General features: G+C 38.9%; 2 protein-coding genes across 3 annotated transcripts; one reads left to right on the top strand and one right to left on the bottom strand.

The window, feature by feature from the left end:
* Positions 1-1,455: 1,455 nt before the first annotated feature.
* mat2aa (methionine adenosyltransferase 2Aa) lies at positions 1,456-14,813 on the top strand. Of its 2 annotated transcripts, XM_075455190.1 has the most exons (10): positions 1,456-1,798; positions 3,563-3,640; positions 4,218-4,340; positions 7,302-7,414; positions 7,515-7,658; positions 9,145-9,363; positions 9,486-9,668; positions 10,621-10,754; positions 11,690-11,836; positions 12,676-14,813. In XM_075455190.1, exons 1-9 carry the CDS (start codon positions 1,705-1,707, stop codon positions 11,790-11,792), a joined length of 1,191 nt encoding a protein of 396 aa, XP_075311305.1. In that variant the 5' UTR covers positions 1,456-1,704; the 3' UTR covers positions 11,793-11,836; positions 12,676-14,813. The 2 variants fall into 2 exon arrangements, with proteins under 2 accessions (XP_075311305.1, XP_075311304.1); XM_075455189.1 differs by having other exon boundaries at positions 11,690-14,813.
* Positions 14,019-17,924, bottom strand: sftpba (surfactant protein Ba). The gene is made up of 10 exons (XM_075455191.1): positions 17,805-17,924; positions 17,658-17,713; positions 17,113-17,187; positions 16,031-16,153; positions 15,819-15,929; positions 15,639-15,719; positions 15,301-15,484; positions 14,677-14,741; positions 14,516-14,579; positions 14,019-14,419 (listed from the first exon to the last, which is right to left on the bottom strand). Exons 1-10 carry the CDS (start codon positions 17,854-17,856, stop codon positions 14,409-14,411), a joined length of 822 nt encoding a protein of 273 aa, XP_075311306.1. The 5' UTR covers positions 17,857-17,924; the 3' UTR covers positions 14,019-14,408.
* Between the last annotated feature and the right edge of the window lie 1,517 nt (positions 17,925-19,441).

Below are 19,441 nucleotides of genomic sequence, written 5' to 3'. Positions count from 1 at the left end.
TTGTTGTGTTGTCCTGTGGTTTGAGCTCATCTATATCCACAGTTGTGTTGTATGTGATTGCTGCTACTTGTGCTTTTTTTTTGTTTATTTGTGTGTTTGTTTGTTTTTTCTCTGCTTGTCTGCTTACAGGTGCTCCTGGTGGTTCTAAGGCTGGATTGCCCACAGAGGCCGTGGATTGTCTTCTCTTTTGTTTTTACAGGTTTAGCAGCTGGTTGTCTGGTTTTTCATTGTTTTCTCTGATTATTTCTTTCTATTTCTGTTCCGTTTCTTTTTCTTTGCTCTTCCTCTTTCCCTGTCCCCCAGTCCGGTTCAGCACTATCACATGTTAAGTAACGTGCAGATGAGTTCACTCAGCTGAAGTCGCACTTCAGACCTTAAAACCAATAACTTGACTTGGGGTCAAGCCTCTTTACATAGAAGATATTTGAGTGGTCAAAGGTGAAAATGATGTTATTCTTTATTTTCTTAAACACTGATATCCTTCAAGTCAGTTCAGTTCAACAGCAGCCAAAATGTCATCCCATGTAGATTCTTTCCAAGTCAAAACATTTGATAACTTGTCATCAAATTATTATATTTATTTGAATTCATATGTGTACGTTTAAAATGTTGACTTGCATTCTGTATGTAGCGTACATGTTATACAGGGTAAAAAATCCTTTTAAGATGGGGGAGGGGCGTCTTTCAATGGATTGTCCAGCATGAACTCAATTAAATGTTATCCGTTCTTCTTCAGACAAACAAGATAGATGGATGCAATCTATCTGGCACACGGGAAAAAAAAGTTAATGTCTTGGAGCATGCACATTGTACATAAAGAGGATTTTGTAAGGGGATAAATCTGTTGGGTCTTGAATTGATTAAACAGATAAATAAACTTAATTGACACAGAATGCAGTTTGTACACCATGTCATTGTCATTTTCATTAAGGATGTTTTTAGATAAAAAGGTTTTGATTCACTTGCCCACGTTTCAAAACCCTAAAACTAGCTAATTAATCTTGAAACTAATTTTCAGTAATCCTTAAAATTAGTTAAATACTTTGACCTTTTGAGCCCTGAAACTTTCATCTTCTTTTCAATTTATTTTTTCATTCCTCAAGACATTTAAATATTTTCGACATATATAGCAGGCTTATCTTTTTTTTTTTTTTTTTACATTTTCTCTTTTTTCTCTCTCTTTATGGTCTCTCATTCTTGCAATGAGTGCAGTTCTGCTCTATGTCAATGTCCTCTGTATCCACCATTTACTTTCAGTAAATGACATTTAATGAAATATTGGAACATTTCATTACATAAAAATCTAAAACATAAATATTTCTTCACCTTGGCCCGTAAACAGAGGCAAATGTTTCATCTCAATGGTTTACAAGCCACACTGTGCGTCATGTCACTTCAGATATGTTTGTTTGGCTTTATCAGGAGCACGCCCACGAGCACCACGTGGTCTGGCCTCTGCAGCAATTGGCTGTAGGGAAATTACTTGAGGGGTCTTGAAAATAGTTCAGAGAAATAAATTCAGCTGTTTGGTCCCTTAAGTCCCACCCGGCTGGCTTAAACTCGAGTGGCAGCGTCGGTGTGTGTGTGTGTATGTGCGCAGGCAGCAAACTCAGGTGAAAGCTGTTCTTAAAACCTTTGTACGGCTCCTGAACGCTTTATAAGCGGGAATCTGCTAGCTCGTTAGCTAACTGCGTGGTGGCAATCATGAACGGTCATCTGAACGGTTTCCATGGCGACTCGTTGTATGATGAAGACTGTTTCCTCTTTACCTCTGAGTCAGTCGGTGAAGGACATCCCGGTAAGTTTTAATAGATTGCTGCCTGTCTGTGAGTCGCAAACCACAATAATTAGCCTAGCATATTATTAGCCTCTAAAACAAGGTCATGTGGTTTGTTGCTGTAAGCCTGTTTGTCAGCTGCCCCAGATTATTTAGCCCTAAAGGTGAGCTTTTAAATACAACGTAAACAACGTTTTACGTTTACAACGTACAAATGAAATCACGAGCTCTTCATTTAGTGAATCGCAAACAAATTACGGCACATGACTGGTCAGATAAAACAGACGTAGTTAGGAGGATGGCTATGTTAAGAGTATAAAATGCACGAATAAAGCATAAGAACGTATAAAACAAACTAAGCAGTGCTGGCTTTATTGATATCATTAAAAGCCTAAATCACTGATGCTAAGAGTAGCCTGCTCTCACTGTTCTTCAGCAGTAAAGTCTCCTGCACGGTAGATATTCAATCGAAAATGATTCGTACCATGTGCAGGTTCAGGCGATGGTGGAAATGCAGTTTCTGGAGTTTAGTGGGAGTGTCACGGCTGTCTGCTTAATGCGCTGTGGCTAGCTGCTGAAGCTAACACCTGTGATGACTGCTGGTGCCTGTCAATCACATACCGCTCCACCCGCTCTCTTGCAACGTGTGGTCTGATGGTGTAGGTAGCTGTAAACCCGAATAAAGGGTTATCACTCTGTAGTATGACAGGATAACGAACTCTCCCGCTGCTTTCACAATTGTTCACTATGTTAAAAGCAATTTGTTCTAAGCAAAATGCAGTTTGTTAATGCTCTAGTGTATGGTATTTTGTTGTTCTGTTAGTGGCAACAGAGTAAAATGTCATACAAAATGACCACAGACACCTTTCAAAGACTATCTAAAAAACAAACTGCATTCAGTTGGTATCATACAACATTTATTTGCAATATTGAGCAGCTTAATATTCAATTCTCTGTAGTTTCAAGGCTTTAACAGTAGTGCAGCTCTACTATAACAGATAATAGGCTGACCACGACTCCTAAATATAGGCACTGTAGGGGCCCCTGATCATCTGTGGGTCTAAAGTAACAATATCTGGACCCTCTATTTGCAGAAGAGTAAAGGCTTCAGAATATTTAGTTATACTGTCCTTTAAAAAAAATCCTTTTTACGGATTGACAAAATATTCGTAAAACACCTTAAAATATTTGAATGATTTTGGTAGTTTGGAAGTAATTACTAAAAGTAACTGCAAAAGTAGTACTTGAATAAAAAAGGAATTGTTTTCCCTGATAGTGTTAAGGGCCTTCAGGCATTTATGGATGTAGAGATGAGATGATCCAAACCATAGCGATAACACAGTCTGTTGGTTGTGTGTTTGGTCTAAAACGACTCCATTACGTGCCGGAAAGTTAAAACAAAATTGCACAGCTACCGATTGCTACCGTCAGCCTATTATTTTATTTTTTTTGGTCCATTTGCATCCTTCAAGTTTTGACAGTAACGATGAAATGATTCTGATGAATAATTACTGCATCAGTCATTATTGCTTTAAAAGCAATATATACTTGAAATCTGGGTTTTTAAAGTGTGAAGTTGCTCTCATCTGACAGCGACGTTATCACTGCTGGAAAGGAGTTAATATAACACAAAAACGCTCCAATCTGTCTTGCATAGACCAAAATTATACTCCAGTTTATCAATGCAATGTTAGTTTTAAGTAATCTGCAAAACATTAGTTAAAATTTGAAATGCAGTGAACTGTTTTTAAGTGTATATTGAAGAACTCTCATGTTGTTATACAGATAAGATTTGTGACCAAATCAGTGATGCCGTGTTGGATGCACATCTCAGACAAGACCCTGATGCCAAAGTGGCATGTGGTGAGTATTTGGATAACAAAGCAAGCCGTAAAGGATGTCCTCTACTGAACTGCACTCTTAAAAAATGCTCCTGTCAACTGAGACGTATTGAGGGGTCCAGGGTAATGGAACCATTATACCGACACTTAATTTGAAACTGAAAGGAACCTTTCTATGTTTGGATGCTGTCTGGTTCTATCAAATGACAATGTGCTCCAGACCTGAATACAGATGATGAAAGCTCTAAAAGCTTTCAAGTTTTTCAAAGGTAGCCTTCAATGGCATGGATGTATAAATTACAGACTGATTGCATTTGGTCTGTGCTTGTGAGCTCAGTCTCCAGCTAAATATGTTCTGCAGCAGGGTCTGAGTTTTATATTGTTCCATTAGATGCTGAAAACAACATAGTGTAACAAAAGCAACACGTCTTTAGTTTCAGATGTTACTCTTCTCGCATCAAAGTCTTTCAGATGTTGTTATGATGAGGGGAAATTACCTAAAACACCAATTTAAGTAGAGTCAGCATTTTACTTGAACCTAATCAGACGTAGTCATACTCTCATCACTTACACTGATAGCTTTTTTTTTTTTGTTCCAGAGACTGTAGCTAAGACGGGGATGATCCTGCTGGCGGGGGAGATCACCTCCAGGGCCAGAATTGATTATCAGAAGATTGTCAGGGATGCAATCAAGGACATCGGCTATGACGACTCCTCCAAAGGTACAGTAAGGGAAGTTGGCTTTGAGTTTAATTCAGGTAGCCTATGGGCAATTATTTCCTCTTTTTAAGTCTATATATTATGGAGAACCCACTCAAAGTATAATGGGACGTATGTACTAGGTGTCAAATTATTTTACCATGAGTTGTACAAAGGTGGTGATTAAAGGTGGAATATTTAGTTCTGCTGTAAAAAAAAAACAAGGTTTATTAGATGTTTACTCTCCAGGAAACAAGAAAACCCCTCCCTCTGAACCTTCAATACTGACCAAGCTGACCAAAAGATAAATCTTTCAGTAGATTTACATGGTGTTGGAGTGGATGTCTTTCTCACTTTTAAAGCAAAATGCATTGTACAATATGATATAAAACCGTATCAAGTGGTCAGGTTGTTGGTTTTCTGATGCTGCATTTGAGTGTTCACAGAGAAAAACTGAGACCCTTATATTTTCACTCCTCCTAAAAATGGTATAGAGTAAAAAAAAACAAAAAACAGGAAAGTGAACCTTTACAAATGAAATTGAGATGTTGTATACACACAAGCAACAAAATGCAGAGGAATGGACCAACAAGGAAGCCCAGGGTCTATTAATCCCACATACAACAGCAAAAAACTATAAGCTTAACATCTCTTTTGAAGTGATAGTTTAATTAATATGGAACAGCAAAAGAATCATCAGCAAATACAAACAGCTGTCTTCTGTGAGGGTAAGTGTTTGTGAGTACTTTGGATTTTAGTGTTCCAGGAAAAGGGGAGCAGGACGTGATTAATTTTATATGCACAAATACCAGGACTCGCATCATCCTCCAGCACCTGGAGCTGAATTTGTTGACCAGATGTGCATTACACTGTGTTATCACACTTTCAGCAAATTGTTATTGGGCAAAAAAAAAAAAAAAGCATCATCCATTCCTTCTATCGTAGGAGATCTGTGGGCATACAGTGGACGTCAAGTCGAAGGTGTTTTTAATCCAAAGTATTGACTTTCAGGAGCAGCAGTTGGACATTTATGTTATTTGTTGGTTCTGCAAAATGATGTGTGGTGGATATTCAACAGTAAAGTTGGGACTTTTGTGAGTTTTCATTGTATTTGCTTTGTCTTTTCATTTTTATTTATTAATTTAAAAAAAAAAATTTTTTATTTGAGAACCTTTATTCCTGTCAGTGAACATGAACTGATCGTATTCTGAGAAACAAAAGAAGCTCCTATTCAAAGGTTAATAAGCTTATTCCACAGTGCTTGGTCCTCTGTGTCGTTGTCAATCACACTCCATTCTCCTGTTTTTAGGATTTCATAGGCCAACGTTAAAAACAGCAATACCCAAGTACCTTTATAACACAATGTCAATGCTCCCTTTTGCTGGTTAACTACAATAGTTTTCTGTTTCCCTCTCCATTAATAGAGTCAAAAGCTGTGTACAGACACTGGAATTTGTAGCAATGGTCACACAGAAAAGACATCTCCTTGACGGTGGGAAGATGTTATCACACGAAAGATATGTGATTGAAATGGCTTATTCCGCCTAATTATTTGCAGTGGCTCCAAAAATCCTAAAATGTACACGACCGACCGATGTGATTAAGGACAACAGAAGCTGGTAGCTTTAAATCCCTTGGGCGACCCAGTCTCAGGCTAAATGTCAACTGGTACGCCGGTGTGCCGAACGGGGAAAATCTGCACACTACTTCAACCACTTGTACACTGGCACGTATACCAGATGCCTTTCTCACTGAAAGCAGTGAAAGCAGCGTGTATGCCCACCTCGACCTTAGGGTTGATACAAACACAATAGTGTTCCAAGAATTGGTTCTGTCTTCTACAGAATAAGAAAGTGAATCTGGAGACTGTTGTATGCCAGGCTGTGCTTTAACCAGTGAATAATTTGATACTACTGTGGTGCATGGCTTCTTTATCTCATCAAGGATTTATGACTCAATAAAACTTTATCGGTCAGACGGATCAATGTTTTGTTACTGTTGTGCGTACGCCCTCAGGAAACACTTTTCCCCTCCATTTTAAAAACAGATGCTCTTCCCTCACGACTTGCCCTCTCTTCTAGCCGGCTTCTGCAAAGGCAGTAATAAAAGGAGCTCACCCTCCTTTATTTATGAATATAATTCAAACATATTTCTGATGCAAATTTAAGATGAGTGCTGTTGACCAAAGTGCTGTACATTTAAAAGGGTAATTGAGGCAGAACAAATATCAAGCTAAAAGATGAGAGCATTAGCACAACGGGGGGAGAAAAAATAATAATCATACAAAATTACAAGCCAAATAATTAAAATGAGACTTAAAAACAGAGATCATTGAATCTTGCTGAACATGCAGCTGAAGCTATTATTTCGGGGCCAAAATGTTAAGTGCTGGGTCCCTCAAAAGTAAATGATGGGTAAATCAGTGATCTAGGAGGCAAATATGGTTGTAAGAGTCAAAGGAATGAAAGGTGTAACGCTTGCTTTATAAGTAAACAATTATTAAATGAATCCTGAAATGTACAGTGAACCAATAAGGGACGGCCCGTAATGGGGAGATGTGGTCAAGGTTTCGTGTTCGTGTTCGCAGGCGAGCAGCAGCATCCTGGACTAACTGCAGCTGTGAAAGAGAGGCATGGCCAACATCATAAAGCGCAATACAGTAGTCCTGTTGGGACAAGATACAAACTTCAAAATCATTAAATGATAAAAAGAATTACACCTGAGATAATGGATGAAATATCACACTCACATATTTTTCCTCTTATGGTTTCACATCGGGTTTGACGGTATCCAGATCCATATCCGAAGCACAGAGGGCACCGGTGGCTCCAAAAAATTGTTAGTTTATCGTTAGGAATCACAACTATCAGGCACTCGGGCTTACTAAGGAATGTCTTGTACTGTCTAAAAATAGACGAGCTTCTTTCATTCCCATCTGACAAAAGATTTCAAGTGTTTAAAGGCTCTCTTGTCTTTCTTTGCAGGTTTTGACTATAAGACCTGCAATGTGCTGGTGGCCCTGGAGCAGCAGTCTCCCGACATTGCTCAAGGTGTTTACCTCGACCGCAAAGAAGAGGATGTGGGAGCAGGGGACCAGGTTTGTGTTTTGGGCTACACACAGATACCTAAAGCCAGATACTCAGAGGTGTTCATTTGACCTCCATTCATGCTGTGATTCTTGACTGCTCCTCTCCCAGGGCCTGATGTTTGGATATGCTACTGATGAGACTGACGAGTGTATGCCGCTTACTATTGTCCTGGCACACAAGCTCAATGCCAAGATGGCTGAATTACGTCGTGATGGAACGCTGCCGTGGCTCCGACCTGATTCCAAAACTCAGGTTCGACAAGGAAACACCATCTCAACTTTCACACAATTTATCTTTGTTACTATGGAAGTAAAATCTCTTTATTTATGTCCTTTTTTTTTTTTTTTTTTAAACCTTATTGAATGCATGGCTTAAATGTCTCTTACAGTATATGACCATTTAACTATTTTTTCGTCTTTACTCTGTGAACCAATCAGCCTCTTGTTCAGGTGTTTTTAGTCATTCTGAATCTGATAAATAAGGACACATTTGAGATATAAGCTACACATGGGCTGAAACTTTTAAAGTGGAGCTGTGGAGAAAATACAGGTTGATGTCTCCACAATTGTCCAGATTTTTGACTACCTGACAGACAGACCAGGGTAGACTGAAGGGTTCTGTGTCTGAGAAGGTGGTCAGCAGCACAGGAGCGCCACAGGACTGTACTCTCACCATTTCTCTTTATTCTGTACACCTCAAACTTCCCGTACAGAGCCCTGTCCTCTCCCAAAATACTCGGATGACTCTGCGATTGTTGGATGTATCAGACACGGATCAGAGGCTGAGTTCAGGGAACTGGTCAATCACTTCTCAGCATAGTGTGGGAACGATTACCTAATCTTGAATGTGAACAAGACAAAGAAGATTGTGTATTTTAGAATGACCAGGAAGTAGCCAAATGCTATTCCTACTCTGGGAGAAGAGGTGGATGTGATGGAGGGTTACAGATGCATAAACGGATATATTCTATAAGTCTGGGTTAGAGAGCGTAATCTGCTTTGCCGCCATCTGTTGAGGCAGCAGCATCGGAAGCAGAGACTCGCAGAAACTGAACATCCTGTTGAAGAAAATTGGTTCTCCTCTGTAGCTGATTATGCAAAGAAGAATTATGCTAAAGCTGCTCAAAAATTGGAAAATGCTTCACATACTTCGCGAGATTTAATACTCAAACAGCAAAGTGTGCTCAGTCGGGCTTTTTCAGCTTCTTTGAAACAGTACAGGAGGTCTTTCCAACTCAGAACAATGACCTTCTCCCCTTCTTAAATCCAGCCCACAATTATAAATCGATTGCCACGCAGCCTTCTAATCAATAATGGGCTGTTTTTTTTTAAACTATTTATTGACAAAAATGTTGAAATCCCACTCCAACAGTGTGGGAATCTAACATTGAATGGGTTGTTTTGACTACATGCTTTTATTTCCTACTGATGAACGGTTTCAACAGTTGAATGACGATCAGATTGATCAATTTGATTATTTCAGTTGTTGCTGCAACGCGTGTGGGGGGGGGGGGGGAACAAAAGGGTAGCAACATAAAGTCATTACTGTCCCGCGTAACATCCCTTTGAAGTTACATTATCCAGGTTATTGACATTCTAATAACAAATATGGGGGCAGTGTAGAATTGTTTCTTTTAAATAAATTTGATTTAAGATTTATCAGATTATTTACACCTCTCACTGTTTTACACAAACGTATGAGATTGTGTTGAGGTGTTCTTTTTGTCTCCTTCGTGTAGGTGACTGTTCAGTACAGACGGGATAGAGGAGCCGTGGTTCCGCTGCGTGTCCACACAATTGTGATCTCTGTGCAGCACGATGAGGGTGTGAGTATAGACCAGATGCGTCACTGTCTGAAGGAACAGGTGGTGAAAGCTGTGGTGCCCAGTGGGTATCTTGATAATGATACCATCTACCACCTGCAGCCAAGTGGCCGCTTTGTCATTGGAGGTCCACAGGTGAGAAAAAAATGACATAACTTCCCCACTAAAAATGCTAATGTAACCGCTCTAAAACTCTTCAGGCAGCGTGAACACAATGCGTTTACAATGGCCCTAAGCGTATGTATTCCTCCCCACAGAGTGATGCTGGCCTAACTGGCCGTAAGATCATCGTTGATACTTACGGGGGTTGGGGAGCCCATGGAGGTGGAGCTTTTTCTGGAAAGGACTACACAAAGGTAGACCGCTCTGCAGCCTACGCTGCCCGTTGGGTGGCCAAGTCTCTTGTGAAAGCTGGGCTCTGCAGGCGTGTCCTGGTCCAGGTGAGAATACACAAGCCTATCAAATGTGGGATTCTGCTGGTTGGCTCAAAGTATTTCTTTGGATGTTTTTAAATTGGTCTGTGAAAACTGTTTTACTATTATAGTAAAACAGTTTTAGCTTTCAACATTTCATGCAGTTTACAAAGAATTATCTAAAAGTTCAGTGAACGTTTAACATTGTGAAGCTGACCTTTACTTCATGTTGATGATAATCACAATTGACAAGAGTTCTGGTCACCTATGGCTGTGTGACCAAAAGACTGCATTGCAGTCTTCACTGGCCAAGAATGAAGAAGGTACATTGGGTCAGAAACACGACCAAGAGCGTGCGCTTAATTTTCTTTGACATTCAGGAGGTTGTGCAATATGAATTCTTCCTCCGGCTCCTGGAGCTGCCGCCCTGGTTTAAAAAAATCCCTTGAAGTCTTGTTCTGACAACTCGAAGGTGCATTTTTTTAAACTTAATTGGATCTCCTTTTCTATGCCACAAGAGGAAGCCTTCAACTGAAATTAGATTTTAAGGGAGAGGGAAATGTGACAGGGATCTGGCAACAGGGACGGGGTTGAACAAATATTGTGTTGGTGCAACTAAAAACCATAATGTTCTTTGTCAGGATGTCGCAGCAGAAAATCAGTGTTGACAGTCTGACTGTGGAGGACACATTTACAGTGCATAGCCCTGTGAATATCAAAGATAATGATGATGATGCTCTTAGTTGCTGTCCTGACCTGACATGATGTCTTTGAGCCACAGTTGCTGTTTAATGTAATTTTTCGGATGCAGAACCACCCAGATCCTGGCATGAGGGTTAAGACAGTTTCTCCATTGAAGATTTTTTTTTTTATTTGTTCACTTTTTCATCACGCTTCTTATAGTGAATTATCTTTTTTTTGTCTCCTGTGTCGACTTGTTTATTCGCAACTTGCTCCTAATCATAGACTTTTGTTTTAGGTATCCTATGCTATTGGTGTAGCCCATCCCCTCTCCGTCTCCATTTTCCACTATGGGACGTCCCAAAAGAGTGAAAAGGAACTGCTGGACATTGTGATGAAGAACTTTGACCTCCGACCAGGAGTAATTGTGAGGTAGGCTGTGATATCTATGTTGGGATGCAAAAGAAATGGGCACATGTGGTCAAAATTTCAACTGCTGTTAAAAGTGGGGAGACGATGATGATTATTTTCTCAATCTTTCCACTGGATCGAATAGTTCATGGGACACTATGGAAAATGTGCATATAGTACTTGATTTCAGCTGTTGATTATACTTTACCATGCAGCAACTTGGCTGCATTAGCATTAGCTGCTTTAGTCAGTTAGCTGGTTTGTTGGTTGGTTACAGCTAGATGGACAATGGTAACCATTTTCAATGTAAAAAAACATGACTGAACTTTTTTGTTTGTTTGTTTCCTAGTAATAGCTCCCTCAATTGTGGGGCCTCACTCCTCTGAAACATCGGAGGAAATTTTCAAGTTGGCTTTGAAGTCTTAGAGTATATTCTTGCCTTAAAAAATCTTAAAGCTACATTATGCGACGGGTATAAGGCAGCTCATTGTTGATGACGGGGTTGAACTCAGGGTTTTACATTGGTTCTTGCTGTCGAACCAACCTAAATAGAATCTCATTGTACTAGAAAGCTTTTGCAGCAATAATGGTTGAAAATTACCCAAACGAGAACTTAAATACTCTTTAACTCCTGAGAATGCTGTGACACTTATGTGTAAGTATAATGCAGGGTACCCTAACCTTTGATTCAGACCCTTTTTTCCTGACTTGGTTGATTGGTAGGTTATTTATTTATTTATTTATTTATTTGTTTGTGTTTGTTTATCTTTCATGTTCTGTCTTTTGGAAATTTGATTATCTTTCCATCGTTTCAATTTACAAGGAGATAAATTTTAACCAAATTTAGAGCCCAGACTTTTGTATGGAACTGTATTTTCAAACATTTCCACTCAGTTATAGTTCTCATGATCTACATTTTAGAAACTGTTTTATTTATTATTCTATGTATGTCTTAGGGAACTTGACCTGAAGAAGCCCATCTACCAGCGCACAGCAGCGTATGGCCACTTTGGTCGGGACGTCTTTTCATGGGAGGTGCCCAAGAAGCTGAAATACTGAGCCCGTCTCTCCTGGCATATGTTGGATGTCCTGCAGATAAACCTGTGTGTTTTCTGTCTTCCCTTTCCACTTATTTTCCTCCTCACACACAGCCACATCCTCACAGCCTCAGCTATGTTACCATTTTTCCTCAAAAAAAAGGAAGAACATTTATTTCAGTTGCTATGACATACCGGTTTAAGCAGTGCTGTCATCCTTTATTAGCTCATATCTGCTAGGTTGATCTCACCAGATCTAAGTATTATAGACAATCGACATTAAAACTACATTCATCATAGTTCCAGAAGAATCCTTTGAAACCATGAAGTATAGAGTCTCGCGGCAGTGTAGTTGTAGAAGTGAAAAGCGGTTGGCGTCATCTTGTGCTGTCTCTTAAAGTGGCTACATTAAATTTCCCATTTCACATTTAACATTATAACAACATCGCACTCCTTTCTGTCGTTGTTTTTTAAGTTTGTGTCAAACAACCTTTTCTATTTCTTAATTTATTTTTGCAGTCTCTTCAGGCCAATTAATTTTTTCTGACGTTTTACAGAGAAGTCAGAAGCTGCTAACGACCTTGTGGTTATGTTGGGCTGCACCATGGAAAAACTGTTTTGTGTCATTTATTTTTCTTGGCTTGTGTCAATGTCAGGTGGATGTGCCCAATTATGCTAAAGGTGTCAATGTTGTTGTGACCAAGATAGGGGAGCAGTAATCACCTTTTTGGAGAGTGACTCTTTTGGGTGTCGTTACAGAGAAACCCGTCACCTCTGAGCAGGAGCTTCCTTGTCTCTATGGCAACTTTATGCTGTTTGACTATTGTGGGACCGAACAGTTGACCATCAGATGGGGAATTTTTTGTTTTTTAACTCTGTCCACACCTTCTGTCCGACCTCACTAGCACGTGAAGTTTTGTATGACTGGAGATGGAGATGCAGATGCAGATGCAGATGAAGAATGAAGAGCAGACAGACCGACAAGCAGCAGCCCAGAGCCAGTGTTGTGAATGTGGTACATTGAAACACCTCAGTTTGCCATGATTGCCCTTCTTGTCTTTTTAAACACTCCTTCTATAGTTTGCTTGCAGGAAAGTGAGATAAAAGTGTGGAAAGGTGTTTGCCAGAGACTGTAGACAGATTTAAACGCATTGATCACTGCACAGTTAGTACCTGAATGACTCCAATTATGCTTTTCAGTCTCAGACTTTCCTCTTAAAAAATCTTACTGTTTTTACCTTTAGAATCAGTAGTCAGAGCCATGTGCTATTAGTGACTGTGTCTATCATATATCTAGATGGCAGTGTGTCCCCAAAAAACTGTACATGTGGACGTTTTTAGTTTTGCTCTTCCAGCTCCACCTTGTGGTTCTTTTAGTGTACTACAGCGACGCCTCACAGAAGAGCCAGATGGTGCTGACAGAGCTTGCAGCTACTTTGTGCTGTTGTCTGATGGTATTGCGTAACTTTAAAGCCAGGATTTAAACTTTTTTTTTTTTTTTTTTTTTTTTTTTTTTTAAATAATATGTTCGCATCTTCTAGCTTATCCACAGCTCAGGCAATTGTTTGGTTGGTGTTGTACAGAGAAACCAGCCTGTTTACATGGTCTGCTGTGGGAAGCTGAGGGATATGAGTCTTTTTTGTTTGTTTGTTTGTTTTTTTGTCCCCAAGTTGTTCTTTGTTAAATAGTCAAAAGTGAGTCTGTCAGTGTGTTTGTTAAATGCGTTAAAGTGCCTTTTCTTATTCCCTGCAAATGCCCCTGAATACTATAAGCCTCTTACCTTCTGGCCCTTCTTTTCCACTTGCACCTTGAGGTTGCTAAATTTCCCACCTCAGGAAGTCATTTTGACAGGTCTGAATTGTTGCAGATGTTCTCTTTCAAACCATTTAAATAAACTGCTCTGTCGCTTTGTTTATGGGTTGTGATTTTGGGTTTTTAATGAGAACAAATATAAAATCTTCTTGTAGCACCCAGTGACTAAATGTTGATGGAAATGCCTTTTGAGAACATGAAAGCAGAAGTGGTGATCACTTCCTCAAGTATAATAAATATAATAGTTTTTATTCTGGCTTTCACTATTACTTCTCTGTTTTAATTAAATGTATAATTAGGAGCTGTCGCATACATTACACTACATAATAGTAATGACATCTTTCCTTCTCTTCATTTTAAATTCATAGATTTGCAAATTCCGGTTCAGAAGCCATAACCTGTAAATGTGGATTTATTCATCTTGAACAAGTACATATTTTATTAAAGCCATGTAACATGTTTATTTTGGTATAAGTTTGTGAAAGGTTACAAGAAAATGCGTTATAGAAGCTGAAAAAAATCAGGTAACTTGATAAGTAAAATAATCTGGGTATCGCAAATGGTTATCTTATGTATACAGAATAACTGGAATTAATATAAGAACCATTTGATAAAGCTTTCATATCTTCGCAGCATTCTTTTGAAGCTGAAATTCAGATAATCCTTTTGTTGGATTTCTTCAGTGCAGTTGGTACATTTATGTAAAGCAAAATCAGAAAATGCAGAAAGATACTGAATTGGGATTTTAAAGAACTGCCACCAGGCAGAAGTATTTGCAGCTTGATGTTGAGCAATTGTCATCTTCCGTGACTTTGACTCATCCTTCTTAATCCAGTGCTGTAAAGAACAATGTGGAAATACTTCAGGACTTATTTTATCACATGTAACCACAGCTTTTATCTCCTCAAAACAACATCATCTGCTTTGACCTACCTTTAAGTTTTAGGCTGTTGTAATTCAGAGGCTTCCAGGCAAATTTCTGACAGTAGAAGACAGTCTGCACAGAGAAGAGGGATCAAATGTCATCACCACAGAACATCCATGAGCTAAACCAGTCAAGTTTTTTTTTCTTCTTTTGATTGCTGTTTACTTACTCCACATTTGAGGGCTGTTTTGATGTCTCTGCATCTGTACGTTGTTAAGGTGCATGGATCTGTGACTTAAAAAAAAATCAACCGTTGAAGAAAAGTTGCTTATTTTATGCAATGAATAAAATCATTTTAGAAGGAAATTTCTAGCTTTTTTTTTCTTCACAATAATTTTACATGTAAAACTGGCTTTTATTTTACTTCACCCCCCCCAGTACAAGTTTTTTAATTTGATCTTTTAAAAAAAAAAAAAAAAAAAGCTAAATATTTGTTCTGGTGATATCTGATTAAACCACCTTAACAGAGTCAGGTCATGGTACTTTTATTCTTATTTTCTGATCTTTTATTTTCATGGTACTTTTATTAATATTTGTGTAAAGCACTTTGGTATGCTCTGGTTGTTTAAATGTGCTATATAAATAAATGTGATCTTGACCTTAGTCATTGAAACCATACAAATACCCACAAAGTGTTCTAAACTAAAAAAAAAAAATTATTAGCTATCAAAATGATTTCTAAAGTTTCCATTGAATTACTTTCCCTTGTAGACTAAGTATATCTGCTTTTCACAAATCATTTTTCGGTTGTTTGGAAATATTTCTTAATGATAATTAGTAGAGGCACACTGACCCACTTCGGGAGCCTCCTGCCGCTTGCACAGGTGGATGAGCGCACAGATGGTCTCAGGGGTCGCATAGCCTAAGATCGCATCCAGCACTGACTTGCTAAACTTGCCAACGATGGCGTCACACTGGTCGCGGTAGTGGGGCGGCAATATCAGACAAATCTCTTCTAGCAGCTTGATTACAGCGCCCTGTGGAAGAGAAGCGGGAACACAATACACAGACAATACAGAGTCGGGTTAATGTGCACTGTTATCTGGTGGCATTTTAATGTCCAGCAGCACTATGAAGAGATATTTTACTAGTTTGAATGCATGCGTTTCCTCGTGGTACGAAATGGCTCACCTCAGTCCTCTCTTTAGGCAACAGATCTTCCAAAGTCTTGAAAATGAAAATGCAGATGGAGCATTGTGCCGAGGGTTTCACCTGTTTGACAGACACAAATAGCGCAGGAGTAAAGTAAAAACAGGTAACACTGGGAATTTTTGGGTTTTCCTTTAAAATGTTAAGTTATATTTTACTGACGTCTCTCATGACGGCAGCCTGAAGGGCCTCGTTGGCAAAGTAGCTCAGCATCCTCTCATCTTTATCACAGGAGCCACAAAGACCAAAGATCTTGCAGACCTCTGCTGGTTTCTGTCAAGAAGGAGGGCCCAAAACATGTTAAGAATAGATGGATCAGAAAGTCTGGGTATTACTGTGGAAAGCTCAAGGATGTCTCAAGCCTCTTAACTTACTACAACACCAGTAACAAAGGTGATGGCCAGAGGGAGCATCTTGTCCACCTCTTCTTTGCAGAGTTTGGCAGTTGGCCCCGGCAGATGCCCACACAGACGGTCGATGCCGTCCATGATCTTTTTCTAAAATAAAGTGACCATGAATATTGACTCGACATTTTGCAACAGTTCTTAAACTCAACCTGAAGTCATAATAAAAGCTTTATTGCTGTCTTTTTTTTCTTTTCACTTTGCTACAAAGTGTGTTTCAGACCTAAAATATCTAATAGTAGATGGCAAACAATCAAACATTTGCACCTTAACTTTGATACGAGTTCAATTAATACACTTCAAGCTTTTATTTATAGGACAAAACTTGCAAAACATTAATAAAGTAATGACATATTAAATAATTACTTAAATCACTTGACCACCACTATGTTTATAATAATATAGTTTTGTTATTCAGTTTAATTTAGTGGCAATACTGTGCTTCAAACCCTAAAACTCCTCATCAAACCGAGAACATCATCCCCTCAGTGAAGCATGGTGGCAGCACTTTTCTCCTTCAGCATGATAAGCATGAGGTTGAGATCATGAGGTTGATCATGCTATCTGTCTTTGCTGAAAGGTTTTACTTCCCAGAAATCAAGACAAAAAAAAAGCGGAGGGGGGGATCTCTAGAAGTCAGGCGAGAACCAAAACTCACTGAGAAATTTCATTTCATCTTTTGTTGGACATAAAAAATAGGAAGTGGCTCTTCATAAAAAGAAAACAGGAACCTAACTTTTACTTTGTGTGTGTTTCACTCCATGCACCACTGACTACAAATAATGTGCATGTGTGAATGTCAAGAATGTGCTCCAGTTGATAAAAAGAACAGGTGTAAAGTTATTTCCAGAATGCAAAACATTTTCTTTTTGGTCTACTGGTTTAAAGAAAAGTATTCAACCACAGATCTTAGCAGCCGTGTGAATTCGCACATTGTGTATTCTAGTCCTGACCTATGAATGTACAGTTGAACAGAATTGATTATGTTATCAGTGAGCAAATACGAACTCTCAGGTATGTGTTTGCTCGTCATTGTCTACTATTGTACTCACCTGGAGGTCTGCATTGGAGAGCAGGTCAGCAAGGAGTTCAAATATTTTGGTGCAGTCCTGGCAGACATCCCCTGTCTGAATATACGTGTAAATTTCACATTAAAAGAATATATTAGAGACTTGAGAGGTGATAAAAAAAAAAAAATCAAAGTGTTTGATGTTCACCTAGAAGCATATTTCCACAGGTAGAATGTAATTTCTATCTGCATCAGTTCCACTCGATTCAATTCATTGTTCTTAGAACGTATTCACCTTGTTTCATTGTGAAAAGAGTGATGGTGATTAATTATCATAATGTCCAGTTTTGTCATCATCGTTCCTCCAAAAAGGTGACGACTGCATAGTAAATTTAGCACAAAATATATTTCTTTATATTTGAATCAAGTAGTTTTTGTTCGTGAATTCATTTCAGAGGGTTAGCGTAGGAAATGTAACGGACATGTTGAGAAGGTTGTCACCTTTCGCCTCAACACTGAAACACTGCGTGTTTTCAGTTGAGGCTTTAAAAGCAAAAGCAAAATCTGGTAATAAATTAAGATACTCACTGTCAGAGCCTCCGGAATACTCTGCAAACCACTGGTATCAAAAGTCTCACTCAGAGCTACAGGAACAAATGTTTGGCATTGAAAATTTGTCTGCACACAGAAACACACTCAATATCTTTTCAAGATTGATTTCATTTTCAATCTTACCACTTCCTTGGAGACTGATCGTGACAAGCAAAGCTAACACAAGCACGGCCATGGTTGGTTATGTTAAGGTTTTCGTTGACACTCTTCGCATCTCACATCTGTCAAGGAACTGCAAGTACAGTTTATATCAGTCATGACCCACCTGCGAACTGTTGCTCCCTCCTACCAGATTTAAAAAAAAAAAAAAAAAAAAAAAAAAAAGGGTTTTTTTGGCCTTTCAGCATCGCAGAAAAGTGTCCTTTTCACTTCCTCGTACCAAGGTGCAAAAAGTAAACAGAGTTTATGTGAAACACTATCTTTAAATTTCTCACACATGCTCATTTTGCCTTTACCTCTGTAAAACTTTGAATTTCTGTATGCTTAGCCAACCTAGCGCCAACACATTTGCAAATAATTGTTTTAGAACACCTTCAAAAAGATTTCTAATCTCAGTTTGCATTTTGAAGAGGAAATTAGACAAATGGTGATCCTGCATTAACTCATCCCTCTCAGCTTCCTACAAACAAGCTTTGAAGCCTGTAGAAGCAGTTCATTTGATTCATTTTTTTTTCAGATAAAACTCCAACAAAGAGCCATGCATTTCCATTCCTTCCTGTCCCAAACATCTGACTTGGGTTTCCTGAGATAACCGAGCTGACGGAGAACATGGAGAGCCCGGTTTGTAACCACACTTTTCTTACAAGCCAATAAACTTAAGTATAGGGTGACTTTGAAAGATGAGATAATCTTAAAAAATATCTAAAGGGATGTTAGTGTTCCTCAGTGGTTAGTCTGTTGGTCTCCAATCCACCACTTTTCAGACAGATAGACCTTAGCTTTTCTTGTAGCTCCTTTACTCCCTCATTTTTGATATGTCGTGAAATTTTTCTACATCTGTTTAATCAATTCATGGTTTCACTTTGTGATTATTAGCGTTTTGTCTATATCCCCGGTAGTTTGACTTTATCACAGACGCACGATTTTCTGTAACTTGCAACCTTTTCAAATGTTAGTTGAGCACTTTACTCTTGAGTTTCAGAAGCACACTTATCCCTTTAGGGCTCTACCATCATACAGCTCAGACAGATTGCTTACAGAATAAAGAAGCTGCCTTTACAACCTGTTTTAATTCTTGCTTCCTCATTTGGTAAACCAAACCCTGCCTCTCAAGAGTCTGATTTGTGTGTTTGTTTAAACTGTGTTACATGAGTCACGTATCAGTATGTGGCCCCTTTCAATCTGAGAAGGCGACATTTGACATTTCTAACTGCTTGTCTGTGGACAGTGGCCTCGCCTGCAGCTTCCTTTTATCGCTGGGTACTGAACATTACTTTATTCTATATAGATCTTCCTGTGTATTGAAGAAGTGCTCTGCATCATGAGCTTGTCTATTTTTGTCACTGAGCAAGCAGATTAAAAAACACAGAAAATTGTGGAACCTTGACAGATTTTGAGTCAATATAGCTGAAGGGAATTTCCTTGTTTGCAGGCCCAGAGCTCCTGGGCACTTTTGCCTCTCAGGCAGTGTTGTATAGTAACGAAGTAAAAATACTTCACTACTGTACTTAAGTATATTTTGGAATACTTTGTACTTTCCTCGAGTTTAAATTTTTTTGACAACTTTCACTTTTACTTCACTATATTTCCGAACTTAATTG

This window comes from Odontesthes bonariensis, chromosome 22, assembly GCF_027942865.1.
Source record: "Odontesthes bonariensis isolate fOdoBon6 chromosome 22, fOdoBon6.hap1, whole genome shotgun sequence".
In the NCBI taxonomy this organism is placed as follows: Eukaryota; Metazoa; Chordata; class Actinopteri; order Atheriniformes; family Atherinopsidae; genus Odontesthes; species Odontesthes bonariensis.
The sequence above is the reverse complement of the archived record's forward strand: the minus strand, read 5'-3'. Positions and strand labels throughout refer to the sequence as shown.